Source organism: Capricornis sumatraensis, chromosome 13 (genome assembly GCF_032405125.1).
Source record: "Capricornis sumatraensis isolate serow.1 chromosome 13, serow.2, whole genome shotgun sequence".
Classification (NCBI taxonomy): Eukaryota; Metazoa; Chordata; class Mammalia; order Artiodactyla; family Bovidae; genus Capricornis; species Capricornis sumatraensis.
The window spans coordinates 90,137,101-90,149,605 of NC_091081.1; the positions used below are offsets into that span (position 1 = coordinate 90,137,101).

Here is a 12,505-nt window from a genome sequence, read left to right on the forward strand (position 1 = left end):
CTGATGCTAATCTAATTCATGCTTCCCAGCAACTGAAACCTTCAACTGAAGTGCCATTGAGTCTTGTGTACAAGATGGAAGATTCTAAAGAAATGAGTCCTGATAGAGAGACTGTGCCTTCATGAGGTATGTGTATGTATGTACACAGGAGAATATAATGCTAAATACACATGATTAGGTTTCTTATATCATATATTCATGAGGCGTGTGTGTGTGTGTACACACCAGCATATAAGGCTAAATCTATGTGGTTCAGTTCAGTTCAGTTCAGTTGCTCAGTCGTGCCCAACCCCACAGACTACAGCACACCAGGCCTCCCTCCCCATCACCAACTCCCAGAGTTTACTCAAACTCATGTCCATTGGGTCGGAGATGCCATCCAACATTCTCATCCTCTGTCATCCCCTTCTCCTCCTGCCTTCAATCTTTCCCAGCATCAGGGTCTTTTCCAGTGAGTCAGTTCTTTGCATCAGGTGGCCAAAGTACTGGAGCTTCAGCTTCAGCATCAGTCTTTCCAATGAATATTCAGGACTGATCTCCTTTAGGATGGACTGGTTGGATCTCCCTGCAGTCCAAGGGACCCTCAAGAGTCTTCTCCAACACCACAGGTCAAAAGCAACAGTTCTTCGGCTCTCAGGTTTCTTTATATGTGAGTCCAACTCTCACATCCATACATGACTGCTAGAAAAACCATAGCTTTGACTAGACAGACCTTTGTTGGCAAAGTAATGTCTCTACTTTTTAATATGCTCTCTAGGTTGGTCATAACTTTTCTTCCAAGGAGTAAGCGTCTTTTAATTTCATGGCTGCAATCACCATCTGCAGTGATTTTGGAGCCCCCCAAAATAAAGTCTGATACTGTTTCCACTGTTTCCCCATCTATTTCCCATGAAGTGATGGGACCATATGCCATGATCTTAGTTTTCTAAATGCTGAGTTTTAACCCAACTTTTTCACTCTCCTCTTTCACTTTCATCAAGAGGCTTTTTAGTTCTTCTTCACTTTCTGCCATAAGGGTGGTGTCATCTGCATATCTGAGGTTACTGATATTTCTCCCGGAAATCTTGATTCCAGTTTGTGCTTCATCCAGCCAAGCACTTCTCATGATGTACTCTGCATAGAAGTTAAATAAGCAGGGTGACAATATACAGCCTTGATGTACTCCTTTCACCAGTCTGTTTTCCCATGTCCAGTTCTAACTGTTGCTTCCTGACCTGCATATAGGATCCTCAAGGGCCAGGTCAGGTGGTATTCACACTTCTTGAAGAATTTTCCACAGTTTATTGTGATCCACACAGTCAAAGGCTTTGGCATAGTCAATTAAGCAGAAACAGATATTTTTTCTGGAACTCTCTTGCTTTTTTGATGACCCAGCAGATGTTTGCAATTTGATCTCTGATTCCTCTGCTTTTTCTAAATTCAGCTTGAACATCTGGAAGTTTATGGTTCACATACTGTTGAAGCCTGGCTTGGAGAATTTTGAGCATTACTTTACTAGCGTGAGGCAGGTGCAATTGTGTGGTAGTTTGAGCATTCTTTGGCATTTCTATTGAGGCTGGAATGAAAACTGACCTTTTCCAGTCCTATGGCCATTGCTGAGTTTTCCAGATTTACTGGTATATTGAGTGCAGCACTTTCACACCATCATCTTTTAGGATTTGAAATAGCTCAACTGGAATTCCATCACCTCCACTAGCTTTGCTCATAGTGATGCTTTCTAAGACCCACTTGACTTCACATTCCAGGATGTCTGGCTCTAGGTTGGTGATCACACCATCATGATTATCTGGGTCATGAAGATCTTTTTGTATAGTTCTTCTGTGTATTCTTGCCACTTCTGAATATCTTCTGCTTCTGTTAGGTCCATACCATTTCTGTCCTTTTTTGTGCCCATCTTTGCATGAAACATTCCCTTGGTATCTCTAATTTTCTTGAAGAGATCTCTAGTCTTTCCCATTCTGTTGTTTTCCTCTATTTTTTTGCACTGATTGCTGAAGAAGGCTTTCTTATCTCTCCTTGCTATTTTTTGGAACTCTGCATTCAAATGGGTATATCTTTTCTTTTCTACTTTGCTTTTCACAAAATACTTGATTATGTATATTATATCATATATTCATGAGGCATGTGTATCTGTGTATGCACGAGCATATGATGCTAAATATATATGATTATTTTATTATATCATATATTCTATGCTAAGTTTAGGTGAATATATTTTGTATATACATAGATGTCTTATTTACCAATTGTAATATATCTCTTAAACCATAAGAAAAACTATTCTTTTTCTTTACACTAAACTACAACTGATTTATAAAGAAAGCTTAGCTTCTCCAACTGTGGTGTTGGAGAAGACTCTTGGAGTCCCTTGGCCTGCAAGGAGATCCAACCAGTCCATCCTAAAGGAGATCAGTCCTGAATATTCATTGGAAGGACGGATGCTGAAGCTGAAACTAAATCCACCGAACAGCAAAACACATTTATATAAATAATAAATTATTTGAAAGTAAATACACAGCACACAAAAGGAGGTAGGGTCAGGTTTTATGGACACTTCCTCCTCCTCCTCCTCTGCTTGTTTCAGAATCCACCCTCTGGAGGTCCATGGCTGTCCTGCAGTCAGGCTGTCCTCTTACCCCGAGGCTCATCCACTAGAGACCCCATGTGGCCAAGAAAAGGCTGGCCTCCTGAGAGCCTGGAGTCTGGGGCCTGAGCCAATGGACGGGGTCTGAGGCTCTGTGGGTGGCTGTTCTTCAAGCTGACCACCCAGTCCTGTCCACACTTGGGCACTTGATCTAAGCTTGTTCGATGGGATGGCTTCTGACTGAGCTGTTGTTGACGATGCAGGGGGTGTGTCTTTGCTGGAAATGTCAAAATCTCACTTCTCATAATGTACTTGGTGTGTCTGGGGTCAAAAAGTCACTCTATGGAAAAGCTACAGCTGAAAACGGTCCAAGTTTCCAGGCCTTGTTACAGCTGAGAGATGTGACCTGAAAGTCATCCTGGAGCCTATAATCGTGGGTCACCTGCTCTGGCCGCTGGGACCCATGTGGCCCCCACGGGGCTCAGAGCTGCCTCCATGTCCATCCTTGGGTGGCTGTGCCAGGGGACTCTGGACGGCAGGGACAGCATGGGCTGAGCTCAGCCAGGGTCAGACATGGTGATGGGTTGATACTTGGCAGTGGCTCAGGGCCCAGACGTTTTGGTAAGAGTTCCACGGGTTTCCCCAAAGCCAAGGTCGCCGTCGGCTGGGCCAGGAGCCACTGTCATCTCGACCCTTGCCCTCTGCTAAGCCGCTCCCCTGGGACCAGAGGCCCAGGCTTGGCCAGGCATGGACGGTCCCCACCTTCCCCCCTTCCTCCCCCGGGACCCGAGGGCTGTGGTCCTTGGCGTCCCGATGAGGATCTTTAGAGGAGCAGAAGCGTGACTCTATGACCAGGGTAGCAGAGCTGTCAGGCAGCAGGCCCCCAGGGGTCCCTGAGCTCTCGACCGCCGGCTCCCGTGGCCAAAACACCACTTTGTGAAACAGACGAACTGAGCAAGAGCCGCTCGAGCAGCTCAGACCCACAGGGACCCCGGGGCCTTCCACGCCCGACCAGGTGGGCTGTGACCCCGCAAGGACCCTCAGCCATGAGCGACCCCTCAGACCCCCCTCCCGTCGGCCACCTCGGGGCCTGATGGAGGTGCCGTGGGGGCCCGGCCTCGGACCCCACACTCCCTCCCCTCAGGCTGGACCCACCCCCGTGTTAGAATCACCTCCGTTCCTCCGCCGCCGCCCACCGAGCACTGCCCGAAGGCACGCTTTTGGGGGTGGGGAGGGTCTTCTCTTCAGGGACAGTGACGGAGCACGGCATCTCCCCGAGTGTTAGAGCCTCACGTAAAAGGGAGCGACTCCACAGACCCGTCCCCGACGGCGCCACCGCCTCCCCCACAGGGCAGAGACGCGAAACCGGTCCTGGGGCCACCGCGTGCTGACAGGGGCGGGTGTCAGAAACTGGCCTTTCGAGAAACACTCGCCCAAATCGGAACGTGAGGAACTGCGTCTCGCTTCATCACCCGACCTCTCAGCACCCTCCGCACGTCCCCGGTCCGCTTCCCGTTCCCCAGGCGTCCCCCGCGTCAGCGTCCCCCGCGTCGGCGTCCCCCGCGTCGGCGCCCCCCGCGTCGGCGTCCCCCGCGTCGGCTTCCCCGGCCGTCAGCGTCCCCGCGTCGGCGTCCCCGGCCGTCAGCGTCCCCGCGTCGGCGTCCCCGGCCGTCAGCGTCCCCCGCGTCGGCGTCCCCGGCCGTCAGCGTCCCCCGCGTCAGCGTCCCCTGCGTCGGCGTCCCCGCGTCGGCGCCCCCCGCGTCGGCTTCCCTGGCCGTCAGCGTCCCCTGCGTCGGCGTCCCCGCGTCAGCGTCCCCCGCGTCGGCTTCCCCGGCCGTCAGCGTCCCCCGCGTCGGCGCCCCCCGCCGCGTAGGCGCCCCCCGCGTCAGCGTCCGTCTCGGAACCCGCGTCCCGCCCTCCTCACCGCCTCGTGTCTCAGCTCCCCTGAGCCTCTCGAGGCCCTTCCCCGGGTCTGGCCTCGTGCTCCTCCTCCACGTGCGCACACTCACCTGTTTGCCACCCAAATCAAGCTAGATCTTCGCCTCCACCCGTCCCCTCGGGAGGCCTTTCCTGCACCCAAGGCTTCCAAACGTGCTGTCCATCTGTCCGTCTCCCCCTGCAGCCCTCACGGTTCCCCCATAATTGAGGCCACAGTACTGCTCAGAAGTCCCGGGGTCAGTGGGGCAGGCAGAGACACCTAGGCCGCCCGTGGCCTCCTTCCATCACCGAGCGACCGGCCTATCCAGACAACGCCATGATCGCACACGACCCGCTGAGCCTCCTGCAGCTTCTCGCTCCGGTTTGCAACGACTGGTCCAGGGAAGCACCGTTCGAACGATGAAGGGCCCCGTGGGTTGCCCCTCTCCCCTGAGTCGTCCCAGTGGGGCCTACACTCACCACACTGCTCGGTCCCCAGTGGGATAGCGAGAGGCAACACAGGAGGGACTCCCTAGGGTTACGTCCTGCGTGACCCGGGTGGCTCCACCGACCACGGTGAGACCTGCCTTCAATAGCCTCCTGCTCTGCGAAGACCCCCGACTGCATCTCAGCCTCAGAAGGCCTGACACAGAGCTCTGCTCGTCCTGCTGGGGTCCGTCCACTGAACCCCAGCAGGAGCCCTGCTAGCTCTTTAAAAAAGGGAGAGAGATTGATTTATAGAAAACCTTTTTACAATTTATTTCCTGTTATGAACCTTTGAAGTATAAAAATGAGGCTCTAGCTAAATGCAGGGTTCAGTGGTGAAAATCTGACCATGTGAACAAATAAATTAATATTTACAGTCTTTGGCAAAACAAAAGAAGTTTCATCCATCTGTACCAAAAGTTTGTTTAAAAAAAAACATAAATAATTTACAAAAAAAAATATGGTACATTCTAAATATTCACATCATCATCCCGTACCACCGAACACACCGACACAGAGACCTGCACGCTCTTCACCACGGGGACATTTAATGGCATCTCTCAACACTCCGTTGTCTTGGGAAGACAGCTCCACTGAAAAATGCAAAAAGTGCAGCACAGCGAGAAGGCAATTCGCCTCAAAGAAGCAACAAATGTAAGTTTATCAGACGGCACGAGCAAGGGGGACAGGTCGCCGGTCCTCTCTCTCCGAGACGGAGGCGTTAGCTCACGGTCAACCAGAAGGAAGGCTGTCTGCCACATCAGGCCGCCAAGACAAGTCTTCTTCCCGAGCCCCTACGTGGAGTGAGATTAACTAATATTTCCTGCAGAAACATCATGCAACTTAAAGCGAAAAACAAATCAAGCCTGTGAATACTGCTGTGTGACTAAAGGGTGCGTCAGTTTATCCTTGGCATTCAGTCTTTAAAGTCCTACGTACAGCAGATAGAAGATAGTGAAAAAATATATGTATGTGGAATTAAAGTCACTGGCAACAGTATATGTTAAGGTTCCATTATAAACTCTGCATTATTGTTTATCCTACCGCATTTTGCAGCATGCTTGATCATGGCCATGTGACATTATAAAGCCTTGTATTTTGACAAGAGATGTTTTGCTATAACTGTATCTTTATATTATATGCTAGTTACATGTTTACTTCTAGAGATTATGCTGTGTACGCACTACTTGGCATATTTAAATAAGTTACTGGTGAACAGAACTGCATTCTATACTCACTCGATAAATATTAACACAGCATTTATAACTGGAACCTTAACGGAATGTGCTACCAAGTTGGGTAAAAGCAACTTGCCCACAGTGTCAAAGCCTCGACGAGGGATTAGATGTGGAAACGCATTTGCCGACCGCTTCTCCGCTGTCTCTTCTACAGCAGCAGAGATGGGAAGGAGCCCCAGCAAGGATTCTGGGGACCAGACCTCAGAACCAGGGGACACCCGGTCATGATCCCCCCCAGGCCCACCACGGCTGGAAGGGCCACTGCAGCGATGGCGCCCCCTCTGCTAGACCACAGGCCAGCAGGGCTCTGCCAGGCCCACATCCAGACCCACAGCAGAGCCGTCGCACAAGGATTGTCCTTCTTTGATGACAGTACATCTCTGAGGGCTCCCACTGTGGGACAAGAGAGTCGGGGAGGGGTATTCACTTATTCCCATGGGTATTTCTGATGTTCCAGTTCATTACCTGACATCCCACATACGTGACTGCTGTCTCTTGACCTCTTTCTGATGATGGAATTACTTCAAACTTGAGTCAACCCTTCTTTATAATTTACCTAACAATATTTGGGTGCTCTCACACCCAACTTAAAGCGCTGAAAGTAGTGTGGCAATATTTTTCCTGCTTAATTTATCATAATGGCTTATACACAATATTCCCTTCAACTCCATATACACATAAATACAAAAAGTACTTACATTTCACATGTAAACGTCATTCTTTTTAAACACACAAGAAAAGAAAAAAAATGCAATATTATGCTCAATTTTCACTCCACATAAAGTCTCATGGATCATCAAACTGCTTTTCCTGTAGTGGGTTGGATGTTCATCTTTCTGTTCCATTACTATTTATCCTCTGAAGGCACTTGGGCTTGGGTGGAGGACAGCAGGTGAAGAACCACTCAGGTTAGGGTCAAGGACAGGAGGTCTGCTAGAGAGAGTAGCTGGAAACACTGGGATGGACTGAGGTGTCTGGGTAACAGCATCTACAGTACTTTGCTGGAAACACAGCAACTCTTGCTTAGACATCTGCAAAACACAGTGACAGAATTTGGAGACTGGACCATGAGTTTTGTTTTGCTTTATTTGTTTAACTATAACCTAAAATATCATTATTTCTATTCTTTAAAGGAGACATCCACAATATGCATGGATGCATGAATGGTTGAATGAATGGATGGAAAGATGGATGGATGGATGGATGATGGATAGATGGATGGATGGGTGGATGGGTGGATGGTGATGAATGGATGGATGGATGGATAAATGGACATGGATGGATGAATGGATGGATGGATAAATGGATGGATGAATGGGTGGATGGATGAATGGATGGATGGATGATGGATGGATGATAGATAGATGGATGGATGGGTGATGGATGGATGGATGGATGGATGGAACCATAGATGCAATGATGGGTGGATGGATGGATGGATGGATGGATGGATGGATGGATGATGGATGGATGGATGATGGATAGATGGATGGATGGGTGGATGGGCGGATGGTGATGAATGGATGGATGGATGGATGAATGGACATGGATGGATGAATGGGTGGATGGATGGATGGATGATGGATAGATGGATGATGGATAGATGGATGGATGGATAAATGGATGGATGAATGGGTGGATAGATGGATGGATGATGGATAGATGGATGGATGGATGAATGGATGGATGAATGGGTGGATGGATGGATGGATGATGGATAGATGGATGATGGGTGGATGGATAAATGGATGGATGAATGGGTGGATGGATGGATGATGGATGGATGAATGGGTGGATGGATGGATGGATGGATGAATGGATGGATGAATGGGTGGATAGATGGATGGATGATGGATAGATGGATGGATGGATGAATGGATGGATGAATGGGTGGATGGATGGATGGATGATGGATAGATGGATGATGGGTGGATGGATAAATGGATGGATGAATGGGTGGATGGATGGATGATGGATGGATGAATGGGTGGATGGATGGATGGATGGATGAATGGATGGATGGATGATGGATGGATGGATGGATGGGTGATGGATAGATGGATGGATGGGTGGATGGGTGGATGGCAATGGATGGATGGATGATGGATGGATGAATGGGTGGATGGATGGATGGATGGATGGATGATGGATAGATGGATGGATGGATCATGGATAGATGGATGGATGGATGGGTGTATGGGTGGATGGCGATGGATGGATGGATGGATGGATAGAACCATAGATGCAATGATGGGTGGATGGGTGGATGGATGGACATATGGAAGGAAATGTGAAATGTCTCAAATGAAACCTAACGTGAGGAAGGGAACACTCCACCAGAATCAAGAAGACATATCAACACTCTTGCTGTGTGACTTTTGAGAAGCATCTCCGAGTCTTACCTCAACTATAGAAGATACATTCATATCTACATGAAAGCACAGGTTTAGACCACATAGAAATCAAGTTCCCTTCCAGCTCTATCATACTTTGACTTGAATATACTCCTAGAGAGACAGCCAGAGAGACCCCTCCCTCCACCACCCCCCTCCTTCCTTCCTTCCGTTGTCCCTCCCTCCCTCTCTCAGTCTCTGCCTCTTCCTTCCTCCCTTTCTTTCTATCAGCGGCTGCAATCTAAAGTGCCAAAGGGGCCCAGAAGGTGTAGATGATGCAGGAAGCTATGGGGTAGAGTACAGGGGGTAAGTAAAGCCTGTGAATAACAAAAGCGTTCGTCCTACTGAAGCCATGCACACGGAATTCAAAACAAACAGACTGACAAAGTCAGCTCAAGCTGACCACACCAAACATCTGCCGGGCGGCCACCAGGTCATTTCCCTGACGTGCAGCTTTCGTCAAATGAAGAGCAAGACGCGCATTCCTTCCCCGTTCTCTGTGACACACAGGGCCCCAGTGACCCTTGTTCTCACACTCACCTCTGCATTCATATTTGAGGTCCGAGAAGTAGACCATCTCTTGAGAGAAGACAAACAGACCCAGCCGCCCACCCGCGTAGGTTTGGTCATAGATGGGTCCTGAGTCTGCCATGACTTGTTTTCCTTCATGTACTAAGACTCTGAAAACAAAACAAGGAGACAGAAAGAGAAGGTCAAAACTGTGAGACACATTCACCAGAGGGCAGGAGGTCAGCCTTCTCCTCACAAGGCTCGCCAAGAGCAACAGCAACACCCAGACCAACCATCCTCCCCATGACTCACTGACAGTCACCCGCCAAGCGCCCAAGCTGCCTCTGCCTTTAAGAGCCAGGAATACTGTAGTGGAGTCAGGAGGCCCTTCCCTCAGCCCAACCCTGACCTCAGCTCCGACCCTACCCTGACCTTAGCTCTAACCCTAACCATGACCCTGACCCTAACTTGACCTTAACACTAACCCTAACCCTGACTCTAACCCTCGCCCTGGCAGCAGGCTCCTGGCCTTCACACTGCACTGAAGCCTTGTGCTCAGCTGCTTGTGTGCTGCCTGACACGTAAGCACAGGCTCCACCCCACGTGCCCAGAGGCTCTGAAGCTCCCTGATAGGGGAGGGGCTCACGAGTGGAGAAACAGGGACTCTCCCCGGAAGCAGTCCCTGCAGCCAACCTGCACCGCCCCTTCTCAGATCTGTCTGTTGTCACAGAGGACACACATACTCTCCTGGTGGAGCATCAGACTGGCCCGTGCACTAAGTCTAAACTCTGCAAAAAGTTTCCATTTAAGTCATTGTGCTTTAATCAAAACTGATTAAGAATGCTGCCATGTCGAGAAGACGGAATTCTGTTGGACTGCTTAGTCAAAGTTTTGTTCGAGATGAGTCTTGGACTCAGCTGTTCACAAATCAGAAATAAGCAGGAACCTGTGCAAAGGAATCACGTGCTAATCCACAAAGACGCACACTTCAGCTGAACTTTCCCTCCTGTAAGGGAGACGATTACCACCTTCTGGCTTACTACAACAAGTGTGATCTCCTCGTCAATAGCTTTGTTTTGGCTCTTTTCTTTCTTTCTTATTTTTTTTTTTTTTTAAGTGATGTGCAGAAGAAGATGCTGGACAGAAAAGGGAAGCATTTAAAGTGGGAAAACCCAGGGAGCAGTACACAGGGCAGAGTCCACTTCAGCTGATTCACCTGGGGACGCCGTGCAGTGGAAAGACATTTCTGAAATGGACAGTTTCTGGGCAGAAACGCAGCGGGCAGCGAGCTTCCCTCCCCCTACCTTATGTAGCCCGTCTTAGGCCTGTGGGTCAGATGCCACCGGTAGGCAGTGTAGTCCTTCCAGCCGATATTTTTGGGGTCGTGCCATAGAGTGCGAACCTGAGGGAGAGCATCACTCTGAGAACAACTGGCTCCCTGAGCCTTAAGTGCGGCATTACAGCACCAAAAGGGAGACAGAACATCCCTGTGATGAGAAGCCCTGCGCACGGGTGGCCAGGTCTCCCTCTGATGAATCCCACAGCATGAACCTTAGCGTGAGCAAAGCCCACTGACGGGGGCCGTGCTGTTCAGTGTGAGGAGCCACTGGGCTGAGCCCTGGGTCTCTGCTTTCCCAACGCAGGACCAAGACCCTTTGGAGCCCTTTTCTCTCCATTTCTATAGGGTACAGACCTATGCTTCACATGCAAGAGGTTCACCAGCCGTGTTTGTAAAAGCACCAGGCACGGCATCTTTAATCAGCAAGAGACTGAAATTATCCAAGCTTCCCAGGGGCCTCAGATGGTAAAGAGTCTGTCTGGTTCGAGCCTTGGCTCAGAAAGATCCTCTGGAGAAACGAATGACACCCACTCTAGTGTTCTTGCCTGGAGAATCCCATGGACAGAGGAGCCTGGTGGGCTGCAGTCCCTGGGGTTGCAAAGGGTCGGACACGACTGAGCAACTCACACTGACTGGCTGAGGTAAGATGAAGGTAAACAGAGCTGGGGGTATTTTGTGAGGGCCGGGACTGTTCTCCCGACGGCCCGCGGCAGCCGCCCGCCGGGAGGAGCCGTGTGCTCACCTGTCCCTCCGTGTTGCCCGTGTGCCACAGGGCGTTCCTCAGGTGCTCGCCCGTCCCCGTGGTGGAGTTCACCACCTTGAGGGACACCCCCGAGTAGCCGTAGGCCCGGGTGGGCTGGTCTTCCCAGTAGGTCTGTGTCACCTGCTTCCACATCACCACATAGAAGCGGCTGCTGGACTGGTAGCCAAAGACGAAGCCAGCATAGTCATCGTCGCGGTCTGTGTTGACGTAGAATGTGCCGCTGAAGTCGACAGACATGAACTCGTCGAAACCTGGAGGCCGCAGGGAACATCGGCGTCAGAAACAGCCTTCTAGGACAGTCCTGGAGGCCCGGGGACTGATGGACACAGGCGGAGAGGGCTCTTCCCTTCCATCCAACTGGAGCCCTGTTCCTGAGCGATTAGGGCACTGAGGGAACTTAATCTTTCTAAAGTTACAGGGTGGCTTCACTGCCTTAGGTAATAAACACAGAATCCGTAAAATAAAACGGCCTGCTGAATGTGAGATCTCAGAGACTGGAGAGGCAAAGACGCCCTTCCCCAAGCTCTTCCATCACAGATACTTAGGAAGGCGGTTTGCAAACCAAGGGAGGGAGGGAGCTACCGGAGAGACCCACTGCTCCATCCCCTCGGTCTCAAAGGGCAAGCTTGCATGCTCCGCAGCACGCACGCTGAGGCTCACCAACAGCGATGCCAGGGTCGGAGTTGGCTGTCTGCACCAGCTCTTTGCCTTGATGGCGAATGACCCAGTTGGGGTCAATCTGAGTGGTGCCCTTGGGGTCCAGGTGAACCATCTGGAAGTTCCGAAAGTCTGTCTCGCTGATGGCGTTGTTCTCAGGACACACGTCGTCAATGTCAGGGACACTATCGTTGTCAAAGTCATCTTTACAAGCGTCCCCACGCCCATCGCCTGTTGCCAAGGAAAAGCAGAGAGAAAAGAAAGTAAGGACTCGCCGTCTCCCTCTCTGTGTCTGAGAAGACTTAGTACACGAGTCTCTGAAACTCTGAGGCCAAGGGCTCGGCAGCGCATTCTGGACCAGCGCCTGTAATTGCTGACATTTTTCCCCAACACTCTGAGGAGGAGTCTGGACTCTCTTCTCAAAACGTCACTCTGATAACACTGCAGTGAAGCTTGCCATATGTGAGCTCCCGTGACAGCCATTTTTTCTCATTCTGAACTTGAAATTGGGGTACAAAACCTGAACCTTGCCAGGGGAAATCAAGCTGAATTTTCAACTTCTCCTTCTGATTGTCTTCAGAACCTTTGCTACTGCCTCAGTTGCCCCTGCCTGCAATC

The 12,505-nt window shown here is 50.4% G+C and overlaps 1 protein-coding gene across 2 annotated transcripts in view; it reads right to left on the minus strand.

The window, feature by feature from the left end:
• Positions 1-5,279: 5,279 nt before the first annotated feature.
• The window catches only part of THBS2 (thrombospondin 2), a 29,903-nt gene continuing 22,677 nt past the window's right edge, over positions 5,280-12,505 (minus strand). Inside the window, exons 18-23 of one of the 2 annotated variants that reach the window (XR_011145826.1) lie at positions 11,891-12,118; positions 11,210-11,481; positions 10,433-10,530; positions 9,159-9,298; positions 6,924-7,256; positions 5,280-5,781 (exon numbers count right to left, since the gene is read on the minus strand). Coding sequence is in view for 1 of the 2 variants with exons in the window: in XM_068985303.1 (XP_068841404.1) it covers positions 7,249-7,256; positions 9,159-9,298; positions 10,433-10,530; positions 11,210-11,481; positions 11,891-12,118 (746 nt within the window). In the remaining variant the exon portion in view is untranslated. Of the gene's footprint in view, positions 7,257-9,158; positions 9,299-10,432; positions 10,531-11,209; positions 11,482-11,890; positions 12,119-12,505 lie in introns of both variants that reach the window. The other variant, XM_068985303.1, reaches the window with a different exon arrangement.